We start from the raw sequence: 16,102 nt of genomic DNA, 5'->3' as shown, positions 1-16,102 counted from the left end.
TTCGAACTGTGTTTTACCGTAATCAGGGAAGTAAAGCTTGAATTTGGCGGTAACTGACCATGTTATTTGAAACAGCCGCCTTCTCCCGGACATATAAATTTCTTCCGGTTCGTTACCGTCTGACTGTTGCAGTTCCTTTCGAACATTGTTTTGATCCTTCTCTACGTTGATTGGCTTCTGACTGTGTAGGCGTGTCAAGTTATGTGCATAAATTAAACGATCACCTGATTCATCCAATGTCACGCCACAGTATGTATTCCTACACCTGGAATGTTTATCAATCTCGTCATTTTTGTCTGTTTTGATATATACAACTGTTTTTAGTTAAACTATTGTAGATAAAACATGTTACGCGGATTCATACAGTTTGCACATCGGTTTTTCGATTCATACCTCAATGAACCGAAGATACACAGTCAATCCTTAAATGAACAATAGAAATATTAACTTTGCACAATTACACATACAGCTGTAGGATATAGCGTTGTATAGTCAGAATACACAGCCGAGATGCATACAATTATTCACAAGTTTGACAGTGACAATAACAGCATGTCAGGAACTAATAAGTCATTTGCCAATCCAGTCATTTCACCATTTTACACTCTAAGGAAGCGCGATGACAGCAGTCTGTTGCCTTGTTGTGATTGCAATGGTACGAAAAGCAGTCACACGAAAAGGCCTATTGGCCTGCTGAACATGTATTGGTCCTCCGGTGCTTCAATATGATGCGGGCCGATTTGAGCGTAAGACAGTCAGTCGGCTAATAAATGTTTGATATAATTGCTACCATTCATCAACTTTCCCGGTTGAGTTTAATAAATGTATGACATTGAGGTACTGATTTCCGGCTTCAAACACATACTTTTTTCTGTGAAAGGAGAATATACAATATGTTTTGTCAGAATACTTTGGGCCAGGACATTCAGCATGTCAAGCGAACAAAACAATTTTTTTAAAGACAACTTATATTCTGCAAAGAAAGAAACGCAACATTGATTTTTAGATGCACATTTTAAATATAATATAGATAATCAACAGCTGGTAATCGATTGTTCAAAATTGGCACACATCATTGCCAATGACCTAGGTTCCATATGACACACATGGAACAGTAGAGTTTTAAGATGAACTTCATCTGTTCTCAATACTTTGTATGGCCTCTAGTAGAGTATAAAACTTCCCTGGAAGCAATCAGATCCCGAATTGTGGCCTGGGGAATGCTCAACCACTCTGCCTGCAGTGCTTGTGTCTGCTGTCGGTGATTTAGTGCTTATTGCTGACGTTGTCGTTGACCCAGTGCATCAAATAAATGTTCGATTGCGTTTAAATCCGGAGACCTCGGGGGCCATCATGGGACCAGAATGTTATGATTTCTGAAAAAAACTGTTGTCAGTCAATTAATCAAAAATCACGTTTATTTCGTAATTCATGCCACATAGTACAGTTGTAAGATAAATAACATTTTAGGTCACATGTCCATAGAGTTACATCTCTGTCGATTTCATTTTAAATAATTTACATAAATATAAAGCTGTCAAGCGTAGTACATTAATATCACATGATTTAAATAAATTTGTAAACGTAATATTACCTTTGTAATATTTCTGTAATGAGGTAAAAAAAAAAGTATATCTCAAGTGAATAAATTTCTTACATACAAAAAAGACATGGTTTTCATCCTCTACTAAATTTAAGTCACATTCCTTACATATAGATTCTGTATCAGGTATATTTAACAATGACCTTTTAAGAATAATGTTGACTCGAAAGTTGTGAAGTGATATTCGAAATTTTCACATTGCTCTTACTAATCGTTTGTCTCTGAGTACTGTTATGTAGAATTCGGGTTGCAGAAGAGATTTTATATTAGCATAATGCACTAAAAAAGTAGAAGACTCTAAAGTGCGGTACCATGTTTGGAAATATATATCTTTTAAGCGCCTTCTAAATGCAGATTAAAACAAGTTCTTATCACCAACATCTTGGAATAATCCCACATACGCAAAACCGCTATTACATAATATTTCCCTCACATACGATTCCCAATTGACTTTTCCATTCTCATCTAATACTTTGAGCACAACATAACTTTGGAAGGGGTATCGACTTACATTCATTCGCAAAAGCTTAATCCAGTACTTAATTACCCTTATTTGCGTATTTATAAACATACAATGACGTCCAGATTCACCCAGAATAGCTTTGTTTGATTCAAATTTACCCACACCAAGAAAACGTTTAAAATAGCATGTTTTTATCTTTTCAATTGTATCATTATATTTAATGCATGTCCATGCTTCATGCTTGGTTATTATCCCTCCATTTCTAAATACAATAACATTTGATTTATCATGATTTACACACTATCCCCACTTCAAACAATATGTAGTTAAAACATCTAGCTGTCTCTGCAAGCCCCGGACAATATACGTGAAAAGTACAATGTCATCGGCAAATAAGAGTAATATCAGATCTTAATATTTTGGGTAACAAATATACCACGACCGCATGCAGCATACATTTCCAACACATACTCATTGATAAAGAATATAAATAAGACAGGGCTCAAAACGCAGCCTTGTCTTACCCCACTAGCGGTGTTACAAAAAGAAGTTGCAACCAATCTTTACACCTGCTTTTTACAGATGCATACATACTTTTTAACAGATTGTAAAATTTTCCATGGCATCCTTTTTGAAGGCGTAAATATAGCATTTTTTCCTGTCAACATAATCAAACGCCTTTCTAAAATCAATGAATGCACAATAAAATCTGCCTTTTGTCTTACAGAGATATTTGGAACATAATGCATGCAGCGTAAAGATATGATCAATGGTAGAATATTGAGAATGGAAACCTGCTTGGGATTCTGAAACAAGCTCATTTATCTCTATCCAGGTTCTAAGGCGTTTTTCTAGAATAGACGTAAAAACCTTCCCTAAGATGTTCACAAGAGAAATGCCCCTGTAGTTGTTAGGATCCGTTTTAAATCCACTTTTGTATAATGGTATTATCATCCCTAGATTCCATACCTCGGGAAACACTCGGCTGTCAAGAACTTTGTTAAATAACAAGACTAGAAATGGTAGAAACTAATTATTAGATAGTTTTAAGATGTCAGGCATTATACCGTCCTCTCCTCATGCTTTTTCCAACTTTAAGTCTGCAATAGTGTCCTGGACTTTCTCAGTAATACGACTAGATAACAATTCTTCAGTAAATGGCAATACGTTACAATCGTGACATGAATGGCTTTCAATAAAATCTGGAACGGATTGATCAAACAGCAAATGATCAGTTCGTTGATCCGGGTTTGACAAATTCTTAAAATAGGAATACAACACCTCATTGGGTAACAGATGACTTGCCTTTATCACTATAGAGAAGGCGTTTTAATGATTTCCAAAACTGTTTACAGTTACTCTGGGAGGCTGCATCTTTTATATCATCAGCTGTTTTACTGTGATAGAAACTCTTTTTTAGCTTACAGCAATGTTTAAAGTTGGATTTGGCCGATATATAATCATTGATGTTCTTTTCGCACTTAAATTTCCTTAACTTCTAAAGACATTTGTACTTTTCAGCCTTGCCGTGTGAGATCGTGCGTTGTTTGCTAGAAAATGACGTTCGCTTGTTGCACAATGGGAAGGACGTGTGGCCGAAGAATCTCACCGTGTAACGTTGTGCTATTAAATAGAAATAGCCCCAGAAATTGCACCAAGTCTGTTCTATCAGTGTCAGAGATGGCGGCCCACATCATCACACTACCACCACGAAATCTGTCCACTACCTGTATGTAGTTTCGTGTATAACGTTCCACGTGACGCCTGTACACATGACGTCTACCATCCGCACTGCGAAGCAAACAAAGTGACTCGTCACTAATCCAAACTTGTCTCCATCGCAGTTGTGGCCATACTCTGTAACCGTGACACTACGGACGTTGCAGCCGACGATGCAGGTCCGTCAACATGATACTTCGAAATGGTCGTCTGACGAGAATACCTTCAGAGCGTAAACGGTTCCTCACTGTCTGAGCTGATGTCCTACGCATCCTGGTATTGCCATAGTTGTACAGATGGCTGTAGTTCTTTCACGTAAGTGACGACGCCGTATGTATCCACTCTGTGCTCTGGAAATGATGTTCTCGTGTTGTTCCGTGTGTCTGATAATGGCTCCACAGTCAAGTAATGGTGCTTTGTGGTAAAAACTGAAGATGATTCTCCTGTTTGCAGTCGAGAGATGGCGTTGTTGCGCTGGGCTTCCGTCAGTTGATGCATGTATTCGCTGGTCACTTGCTTTAAGAATGTGATGGCATGCAAATGAAAGTTGTTATAGCCCAACAGGTGATGTTGCACTTGGATGTCATGTCGGCACAAGGCTCCCACGTGCATGTGTTTCTTTTTCGATGTTTCAATAATTTTACCAATTTCCACTTTGAAAAATTCCAATTCATGCAGAAATGAGCATATCATTTTAGGTATTAACTTTGTATGGATGCCGGCAACACATATACTTACGATTTTCTTACTTTTGGGTTACTACTGATCATTTTATACATTTTTAGACTTTTCTGAAATAATTTGTATCGATATAATCCAGATATCCTATCAACCACACCCCTACCCTAACTTGTCTGTTCCTTAGGATGATCCGGGCTCGATTCCTCAATTCTACCTGGTATGTGTAGCACACACGTCTAACACTTGCATCAGTTTGTGTTTTCTAACTACGCTCAATAACATTACTGAATTATTATTCAAATCTGTTATCGCCATCGGGACATGGAGACCATACTAATAATAACTCACACAATTCTATACTTTAAGACTTTCAGGCCTTCTCAAACACTTACAGTTCTGAATTTCAGTACGGCAGCCTAAAAGATGTTACAAACCGTTTTATCAAACAGGAACATTACGTAAACAGCGCTGGCTCCCAGAGCGTTCGGGAAGAGACTGGGTTGATATTATGCAGACAAAGAGTTCCATTGTGCTCCAGCTTCCTAATTCATATAAACAGGGCTGTGCCTGGGGGTATTATTGTACGTAGTATTGTCACTTGTAAAGGGATGTAATGCAAATATGTCGAATGTATAGCGAACTGTGCCTTTCCAAAGGGTGGAATAATTTCAACCTTTAAACATTAGGTGAGGTGAGGTGAAATTGGGTTTAACGTCGCGTCGCGTCGTGTGTGTGGCTGCTTGAACTAGTCCGGATTTATAGTGCTAACCCACTGAGATACCATGCCGCAGTTTAACATGAATACCCCACTCAGACACAGTATACTGAGTCCGAGCCGACCAGTCCTTGTTTTAGCCCCTTAATACGCAGCGCCAGACAGGGTAACAACAAGTACTATCTTTTAACGTCTTTTGGCATGACGCGGCCGGGGATCGAACCCCGGACCTTCCGCTCTCCGGGCGGACGCTCTACCACTAGACCACGGAGGCGGTCTTTAACATTAGGTCTGCATCTGCCGTCATATTTATCCGCTATTAATGATTTGTGTCATGAATGTCATCTTTGGACTGAAAATGACACTTTTCATCATCAGTCATGATGTGGAATAGTGTTCCTTACTCTGCACTCCCATACTTATTGTTACTTATGAGTTTTGGTAATAATCATGATTAAATTGTTTATGTTTTCTTATTGTCAGAGGTTTCTTCTTGCAAACTACAACCCGTTTTCCGAGGTTATGTTATCATCCAAACCCACTTTGGCGAGCTTTATTGCGAGCGTTCAGCTCTGAACTTCAGATATATTTTGCCGATTTATGCCGATTTTAAAGTGCTAGCCCATTGAGATTCCTTGCCACAGGTTAACATGAATACCCTACGAAAATCGCCGAGCAGGGTAACATCAAGTGCCATCTTTAAACGTCTTTTGGTATAACTCGGCCGGGGTCAAACCCCCGACCTTCCGCTCTCCATGCAGACGCTCTATCCAAGAGACCACGGAGGCGGTCTGAGTGAATATAACAGGCTCGAGAGATAAAGGTTTTTGATGCACTATTGTCCTGAAAATAATTACCCTCCCCTAATGCTGGTCATATTTTGGATGACCCCCATATCCTAGTCCATTTTTCTCATGACCCTCCCTGAAAGGATAACATGCAAAAGCACTTCGATTATGTTTTATCATAAAATGTCCATTTGTACATGGCCCTCCCCAAATATGTGTTTTATAGTCATATTGTGAGGGACGACTCCCTCTGGACCACCCCAAATAATATGCTTGTCTCCAATGATTACACTGCGGGACCTGGTTTGTTTGTTGTTGAACCCCGCACTCAGCCATATTGAAGAACAGCTTTATTGAAAGTGGGAGCGAACAAAACACTGCCCTAATATCCGAACGACAAAATGATATATCAAATGGCCGTGTATGCTTATGTGTAACGTTATACATTCGAATCGAAAAATGGCTTGCTAGAAAGAAGATAATTGATTTCCTCTAAGACAGTCAAAAGTGAGGAATACACACGTACAAAGGAAAGAGGACATTACTCTGCGGTGCTTAGCACTAGTTCATTGTAACTCGGTTGGTTGGTTGGTTTTTTGGTTGGTTGTTTTACGCCGAACTCAACAATATTCCAGATATGACGGCGGTCTGTAAATAGTCGAGTGTTGCCCAGACAATCCAGTGATTGTTTATCATGAGCATCGATCCACGCAATTAGTATACGATGACATGGCTGACTACCCGATCCCGTTAGTCGCCTCTTACGACAAGCATGCGTTGCTGAAGACCCTTGACATCGAACCCAGAAGCATGGTCGCAGTCGGTATTTGAGTAGGTTTCGCTCCCTACTGACGTTGGTGAGATTGAAGTTGAATATTATGTGACTTCATGTTATAGCAGCATTGTACAGCACATGTAGCCCCGACACAAAGAGTGTAGAACATCTTGGCAAATACCGGCATCACCGAGCCCCACCCGGGGAGCGGAAGGTCGGGTGTTTGATACCTGGTGTCTGAGTAGGGCTAAGACAAGGGGGGACACGGGTGGCCAAGTCGTCTAAGGCGCCGCGATTCGCTGTGCAGAGTTGCGTCCCTTGGGCATTCGAACCTATGATTGTGGGTTCGAATTCCGGTTCGCCCAATATATGTTTTTAGGTTTGTCAGCACCATACCCCTGCTCGTGGGTTTCTCCGAAGTGGTACACATCTGAGACCTGCATCACTGCGGGCTTTCCTCCCACATTAAGCTGACACGCCGCGATATAACTGGAATACTGTTAAAAGCGGCGTTGAACCCAACTGACTCACTCACTCACTAAAACAAGGACTGCACCGTTCATCGTCAGCATACTGAGTAGGGTGCCTTGTTGAGCTGTCTTTTGTACCTCAGTGGGCTAGTACTATAACTGGCATTAGTGTGGACTAGTACTAGCACCCGTGGACTAGTACTAGCACCCCAACATACGCAAGGGACATGCAACTTCAGTTCACCTCACACTACCTCACCTTCGAGATCGATATAACGCTCACTCTAGTAATAGCCTCAATGTCTCCACAACGCTAACCATGTGTCAGTCTGTCACTGTGGAGAGTCATGTGTTAAGCCACTGCATGTTTTATTCCTGGTGCTAGAGAACTCACTCACCAAAGGTTACCATGTTGGTATTCTTGTTACGCTGTAACTAACTCATCTGATTCGAATTTATGTGGACTTCGTGTAGCTACAATAATGTCGCTGCAGTCATACCTAACGAGGAGGTGAGATTAACTTGAGTTTTACGTCGCGATTATTGCACTTAAAAAGCGACGTTAATGCACTTGTGGGTTCGTGTGTGTGTGTGTACATGTGTGTGTGTGTACATGTGTGTGTGTGTGTGTGTGTGTGTGTGTGTGTGTGTGTGTGTGTGTGTGTGTGTGTGTGTGTGTGTGTGTGTGTGTGAGAGAGAGTGTGTGAGAGAGTGTGTGTGTGAGTGTGTTAGAGAGAGAGAGAGAGAGTGAGTGTGTTAGAGAGAGAGAGAGAGAGAGAGTGTGTGTGTGTGTGTGTGTGTCTGTGTCTGTGTGTCTGTGTGTGCGTGCGTGGGTGTGTGGCCTGTCTGTCTGTGTGTTTGAGCCTATGTATGTGTCTGTGGCTGGTTGTACTAGCCCGAACTGATGCTGGTTTTATAGTGCTAGCCCACTGAGGTACCAAGCTGCAGTGTAACATGAATACCCCACTCAGACACAGTATACTGACTCTGAGCCGTGCCAGTATGACGGGGTAAGAAGAGCCACCGGTTAACATCGTTTCGTATGACGTGCCCGGGTATCGAACCCCCGCTCTGTCCACCTGACCACGCAGACCGACATACGAGAAGTCGGTTATAAACATTTCGTATAGCTGGGATGATCCCATATACACAAAAAATAGTATTTACAAGAATCGCAAGAGAGCTAAACTTATTGTTATGAACAGACTACATATTATATAATTAATAGGATTGTTATAAACAGTTTTGTGAACCAAACACACACAAAATGATTAAAAATCTTAATTCATTGATAATAATACAAGTGTTCTTTGTAAGATATTTGGCACGAAGTGGAGAAGCGAAGGTGATGTGGCCTTTAGGGCATCAAGGACCAAATGATTCCTCACGTATGAACAATAGGACTTATGAACCTATTTCTGGTGTCCCCGTCAAGATAAGGCATTCGTACTTCTTTGTCCCCGTCATGATAATTCTTTGGTATTTCTCATGTCCCCGTGATCATAAGACTTTCGTATTTCCCATGTTCCCGTCATGATAAGACTTTCGTATTTATCATGTCCCCGTCATCATAAGACCTTCGTATTTTTCATGTCCCTGTCATGATAAGTCTTTCGTATTTCTTTGTCCCCGTCATGATAAGGCTTTTGTATTTCTCATGTTCCCGTCATGATAAGATTTTCGTATTTCCCTTGTCCCCGTCAAGGTAAGACTTTCGAATTTCCCATGTCCCCATCATGATTAGTCTTTTGTATTTCTCATGTCCCCATCATGATAAGACTTGCGTATTTCCCATGTCCCCATCATGATTAGTCTTTCGTATTTCCCTTGTCCCCGTCATGATAAGATTTTCGTATTTCCCTTGTCCCCATTATGATTAGTCTTTTGTATTTCTCATGTCCCCGTCATGATGAGACTTGCATATTTCCCATGTCCCCATCATGATGAGACTTTCGTATTTCTCATGTTCCCGTCAAGATAAGACTTTCGTATTTCCCATGTCCCCATCATGATTAGTCTTTTGTATTTCTCATGTCCCCGTCATGAAAAGCCTTGCATATTTCCCATGTCCCCATCATGATTAGACTTTCGTATTTCTCATGTTCCCGTCAAGATAAGACTTTCGTATTTCCCATGTCCCCATCATGATTAGTCTTTTGTATTTCTCATGTCCCCGTCATGATTAGTCTTTTGTATTTCCCATGTCCCCGTCATGATTAGTCTTTTGTATTTCTCATGTTCCCGTCATGATTAGTCTTTTGTATATCCCATGTCCCCGTCATGAAAAGACTTGCGTATTTCCCATGTCCCCGTCATGATGAGACTTGCATATTTCCCATGTCCCCATCATGATGAGACTTTCGTATTTCTCATGTTCCCGTCAAGATAAGACTTTCGTATTTCCCATGTCCCCATCATGATTAGTCTTTTGTATTTCTCATGTCCCCGTCATGAAAAGCCTTGCATATTTCCCATGTCCCCATCATGATTAGACTTTCGTATTTCTCATGTTCCCGTCAAGATAAGACTTTCGTATTTCCCATGTCCCCATCATGATTAGTCTTTCGTATTTCCCTTGTCCCCGTCATGATAAGATTTTCGTATTTCCCTTGTCCCCATTATGATTAGTCTTTTGTATTTCTCATGTCCCCGTCATGATGAGACTTGCATATTTCCCATGTCCCCATCATGATGAGACTTTCGTATTTCTCATGTTCCCGTCAAGATAAGACTTTCGTATTTCCCATGTCCCCATCATGATTAGTCTTTTGTATTTCTCATGTCCCCGTCATGAAAAGCCTTGCATATTTCCCATGTCCCCATCATGATTAGACTTTCGTATTTCTCATGTTCCCGTCAAGATAAGACTTTCGTATTTCCCATGTCCCCATCATGATTAGTCTTTTGTATTTCTCATGTCCCCGTCATGATTAGTCTTTTGTATTTCCCATGTCCCCGTCATGATTAGTCTTTTGTATTTCTCATGTTCCCGTCATGATTAGTCTTTTGTATATCCCATGTCCCCGTCATGAAAAGACTTGCGTATTTCCCATGTCCCCGTCATGATTAGTCTTTTGTATTTCCCATGTCCCCGTCATGATTAGTCTTTTGTATATCTCATGTCCCCGTCAAGGTGACACCTAACCACTCGAACCTACATGCTCCTACTCAGTTCTATGTTATTACCATTATCCTCTTTGAAACTACTTTACACCAAGGCGATCTTTTTCCTTATATTTGTTATACTGGAACTATTCTTTGAAAACAAATTTGCGAAACCGTCGGTCTCGGTCGGAACTCTCAGACAAGTAATTATATTAGCATAAAGACATTACTTTGTCACGTCTGCCATAACTGCCTTCTTCGACCTACGGGATACAAACGGAAGAATTCACAAATAGAGTCCAGATTAGTACTTCTCTCTTCAAATAAGCTACGACTACGGTCCTTAGTGAAACAACCTGGCGTCGTCGGCCAATCTGAGCACAGCTTGGTACGCGCGAATAATATTGCAGAAGGTGGTCGATCAATAGCGAGTTAGAGCGGGAACTGCTGGCCATACAGTCAGAGTGTTGGTACCAGCCGTAGTAGCAGCAGCTATGTTACTCGGATGCTTGGTGATCCTCGCAGTTCTGTACAGGTAGGAAATACTCCATTCACTCCAATAGCATACTGACGTGCCAACTTTGACTCACTTTCATGTGTTGAACTTGACAGTGTTCAAACAGTCAGCCTTAACTGATTTACCATTTAATTTATTCTTGCAGGTGTGTTTCATATTAAATATTACTCTCTGAGTTTTTTATGATAGGATGAGTGAGGGTGAATGAGTCTTATTTTATGCCGCTTTCAGCAATATTCCAGGAATATCAGCAGGTGACGCCAAGAATGGTTTCACACATGCACATGGAGGTATTGAAACCCAGGTCTTTGGTATGCTTGTTCAATGCTTTATCGATAATGATACCCTACCATTACGAAGTCGATTAAACACACACCTTAAAAAGATGTGTATCGGAGTTGACTGACTTGAGAACCTGTTTTGGATGATAATGGTCACTATAACTCTGCTGAAGATGCTCCGGTTGTGTGTTCGCCAGTAACGGGGTCATCGAGTGCAATCTACGTGAAGAGAGCGCGTTCGCTTTTAACCGTTCAGCGAACTCTACACCCTTGAAATGTGTGACGAAAGAACAGCTAGAAATAAAAAAATATGAAAGAATATGACTATGAAAAATGCATTTTGACACACCTTGAATGTAAATGATCGGCTAAGAACGAAGTCATTTATCTTACGATGTATAAGTGATTAAAGACTTCAATGCAATCACGTTTACTTTACACTAACAACTAGCCGAGGACGATTTTCAGCAGCCTTGTGCAGAGACATTTGTCACGAAGTACCGATGCCACCAACTGTATGGAGTCGCACCACGTCACTGTAAGGCTGAAGCAGCAGGGTATTAGCTGTGCTTCAACTTGAAGTATTTTACGGTGTAAATAATGCATGGAGCAAAACACCGTTCCGAGACCAAGAAGTAGAATATGGGCAATTTGTTCTCGCGTTTTGAGCAAAACTTACGTCGGAATTCTGAAATCACTTTTTGTGCTTGTCGACAGAAATGATAATAAAAACAAACAAGAACCGCATCACCTTTGTGTACGAAATCAAGACACAAAATTGTGAAACTTATTTTAGTTAACGATTCAACTCCGTCCTATCTCACGTGTCTTGAACTGTAATATACCTTCTCATAAGATTCAAAGCTGCAGATTCGATCCATGAGACAGCAAAGAACCAAGTGCAGTGTCAACATGGCTAGCTTTAATAGTGAAGAGGGAGTTCGTTGTCGACTCTTCATCTTGACATGATTACTCTACCACTTGATATGTAGCTGTATTCATCAGTAATCATACAGACTCTTCACTCTATCATGTGACACGAGGCTGTATACATCATTAATGATTCAGACTCCTCACTCTATCATGTGACACGAGGCTGTATACATCATTAATGATTCAGACTCTTCACTCTATCATGTGACACGAGGCTGTATACATCATTAATGATTCAGATCCTTCACTCTATCATGTGACACGAGGCTGTATACATCATTAATGATTCAGACTCTTCACTCTATCATGTGACACGAGGCTGTATACATCATTAATGATTCAGACTCTTCACTCTATCATGTGACACGAGGCTGTATACATCATTAATGATTCAGATCCTTCACTCTATCATGTGATACGAGGCTGTATACATCAGTAATGATTCATATCCTTCACTCTATCATGTGATACGAGGCTGTATACATCAGTAATGATTCATATCCTTCACTCTACCATGTGATACGAGGCTGTATACATCAGTAATGATTCAGATCCTTCACTCTATCATGTGATACGAGGCTGTATACATCAGTAATGATTCAGATCATTCACTCTATCATGTGATACGAGGCTGTATACATCAGTAATGATTCAGATCATTCACTCTATCATGTGATACGAGGATGTATACATCAGTAATGATTCAGATCCTTCACTCTATCATGTGATACGAGGCTGTATACGTCAGTAATGATTCACATCCTTCACTCTATCATATGGTACGAGGCTGTATACATCAGGAATGATTCAAACCCTTCACTCTATCATGTGATACGAGGCTGTTTACGTCAGTAATGATTCACATCATTCACTCTATAATGTGATACGAGGCTGTATACAACATTAATGATTCACATCCTTCACTCTATAATGTGATACGAGGATGTATACATCAGTAATGATTCAGATCCTTCACTCTATCATGTGATACGAGGCTGTATACATCAGTAATGATTCAGATCCTTCAATCTATCATATGATACGAGGCTGTATCTATCAGGAATGATTCAAACCCTTCACTCTATCATGTGACACGAGGCTGTATACGTCAGTAATGATTCACATCCTTCACTCTAGCATATGATACGAGGCTGTATACATCAGGAATGATTCAAACCCTTCACTCTTTCATGTGATACGAGGTTGTATACGTCGGTAATGATTCAGATCCTTCACTCTATCATGTGATACGAGGCTGTATCTATCAGGAATGATTCAAACCCTTCACTCTATCATGTGACACGAGGCTGTATACGTCGGTAATGATTCAGATCCTTCACTCTATCATATGATACGAGGCTGTTTATATCAGTAATGATTCAGATCCTTCACTCTATCATATGATACGAGACTGTATACATCAGTAATGATTCACATCCTTCACTCTAGCATGTGATATGTTACTTTTTGCGCAAGTAGTACTTCAATATAAAGCCTGCAAATGTATATATACATTCTTTGTAGATAACCAAGTCCAATGGCCAAATTAATATTGAATCAATTCAATACCAAATCTATTAGAACTTAGAGAACTGACACAATGTTGAATGTACACATCGTCTACAAATATATAGAGCCATGTGCCACGAGGTTCTCATGATTCAAGCTGAACATTAAATTGTATATTACTGGAGTTACAGGAAACTAGTTAAGCACGTAATAGCCTCGTTAGTGGTCTAAGAGCTACATTCATCTTTTCTCAAATTACTTCACGATGTGTATTCCTCACGGGCAGCGTCGCGCTTTAATCACCAATAGGGACGAACTGTATGTTTCTAAATGGAACTGATTTAGATCTGACGGTAATGCCACATTGAGCAATAAACATGCGATCCACAAACAAAGCTATTTTAAAGGACCAAAAATATACAAATCTCTAAAGTTACCCAATTACAATTGATGACAGTGGCGGATGTAACAAATCAGTCCTGTATTTGATTCAGCTGCATTTTGTGGGATATCGGATATTTGTTACAACCCAAACGACACTTAAAAGTTCTGACGAGGAGGCGTGGCATAATTAGCAGGAGTGAGTGAGTGAGTGAGTGAGTGAGTGAGTGAGTGAGTGAGTTCATAATTAGCAGGAGTGAGTGAGTGAGTGAGTGAGTGAGTGAGTGAGTGAGTGAGTGAGTGAGTGAGTGAGTGAGTGAGTGAAAGACAAAATTAATCTGCAGGACAAAGGAAACTTTGATTTCACCAAAAACTTACAAACGTCAGCAAAACGTTTCTGGGCGTGTATCTGTGAACAAGCTCAAACTCATTTCCTTCGAGTTTCCTTTATAGCCACCATCAAACATGGATGTATAGTTCCTCGTTCCTCCGATTCATACCCCCCCCCCCCCCCCCCCCCCAAGAAAGATCAGATATTGTACACAGGAAAGGATATGGTATACGGGTATCTTTGGTCCCACGGGATATCCATACTTTCAGAAATGCGGAACACCTTGACAAATATTAATATGTGCAAACTTGTAAGTGGCGGAAAGAAAAAACAACATTTGAGCATGTATGATAACGTTAATACTGGTGTGTCAGGGTTTTCCTTAATTCAAACATCTCACGCTTTCAGTGGGCCAAAACGGAATTTGATCTACCCGTCCTTGAAGGCAAAAACTGTTATTCCCTCTGAAACGACCAAGTCAAAGAGGAGTACAATGTCCTATCTTCATTAGATTCCATCCATTTTTTTTGCCAATTAATGTCAACGAGAAAATTGACAATGCTCGTTTTCAATAGTTCCACCATTAGCTGTCACTAAATTTGATGACTCATTAACCTGACACGCCGTGAACAGCTGGAATACTCTTCAAATCACTCCTATAAAGGTAGGAGATGACGTTGTTTCATTCAAATTTCACCCAGGCACATTACATCTGGCTTATATACTGCATACGTTGGTGGTGAGGTGAAATGAGGTTTAACTTCGCGGTCAAGGTTATTGCACTAATGTACTGTTACTGTCGATTCCAAAATTGAAGCAATTAGTTAACCCAGAAACTCGTACGTAAAGGAATTTTTTGTGAAACCAACAAATGGTATTAAATCTACAACTGCATTACAAAATTAACTAGGTTTACAAATGAATACGAATTACTGAATAGCAATTACAATGGCAGTACACATTAGAATGACAGTACAATATTCAATGGCAGAATGAAATGTGAGAGCAGTGGAAGTGACAATGACAATAATTAACACCTCTCCGCAGCAAAGGTCAAGCTACCGAGATAGGCCTCGGCTGAACACCAAGGCGAAAAGTGGTCTTCACACGAAAGCTGGTCTTGATGTAATGTCAGATGAAATGTGTGAGATCAGACAAGGTCGCGTCCGCTCCACATATGTCACCAGCCACCTTCCAGCACTTTCTACCCAGTTCCAGACCAATCCAGTGTCACTTGAACATCACAGAATATTCACATGTTTTTATAACGTTTGAATCCATCCCTGCTATTCTGGAAGTTTACAGATAATTCGAGCATCTAAATATAAAAATATAATAACTTCCTCACCACTGCTTGCATTAAAAAATACTACATTCCTGACAAATAATCATTGTCCAAAGAAAATGCAATGAACTTCAACTGAATCTCAACAGAAACAATGTCATACAGCTACCATCAACGTTTAACAATAAATTACACTGCCATAAAACAATACCGACGTGGCTGCTTGTACTATATATTTCTAAGTTTTGTAGTGATAGCCCTCTGTGATACCATACTGCAGTTTAACACGAATATCCAATTCAGACACACCAGTCTATCTCCCCTTGTTTCATCCTATTAATGCCGAGCGCCAGGCAGGGTAACAACAAATGCACTATTTTAACTGTTTTTTTAAGTATGACGCGGCCAGAGATCGAACCATCGACCTGCCGCTGTATCAACTGGATCATGGATGTGGTCCGTAGAGCCGTTTTGAATGTTCTTGAATTACACATTTTTAAGGATTGAAGTTGTATGTGTTTACGTTCGTCAGCTTATGATGACAGT

At 40.3% G+C, this 16,102-nt stretch overlaps 1 protein-coding gene across 1 annotated transcript in view; it reads left to right on the top strand.

The window, feature by feature from the left end:
- The first annotated feature begins 10,747 nt into the window (after nucleotides 1-10,747).
- LOC124145980 (thyrotropin-releasing hormone receptor-like) overlaps nucleotides 10,748-16,102 on the top strand; it is a 46,244-nt gene continuing 40,889 nt past the window's right edge. Inside the window, exon 1 of the mRNA XM_046515985.2 lies at nucleotides 10,748-10,854. Within this exon, the coding sequence (XP_046371941.2) occupies nucleotides 10,814-10,854 (41 nt within the window). The 5' untranslated portion in view covers nucleotides 10,748-10,813. The remainder of the gene's footprint in view (nucleotides 10,855-16,102) is intronic.

The sequence above is a fragment of the Haliotis rufescens genome, unplaced genomic scaffold (genome assembly GCF_023055435.1).
Source record: "Haliotis rufescens isolate VD_foot unplaced genomic scaffold, xgHalRufe1.0.p SCAF_9, whole genome shotgun sequence".
Classification (NCBI taxonomy): Eukaryota; Metazoa; Mollusca; class Gastropoda; order Lepetellida; family Haliotidae; genus Haliotis; species Haliotis rufescens.
This window is presented reverse-complemented; position numbering and strand designations above follow the sequence as displayed.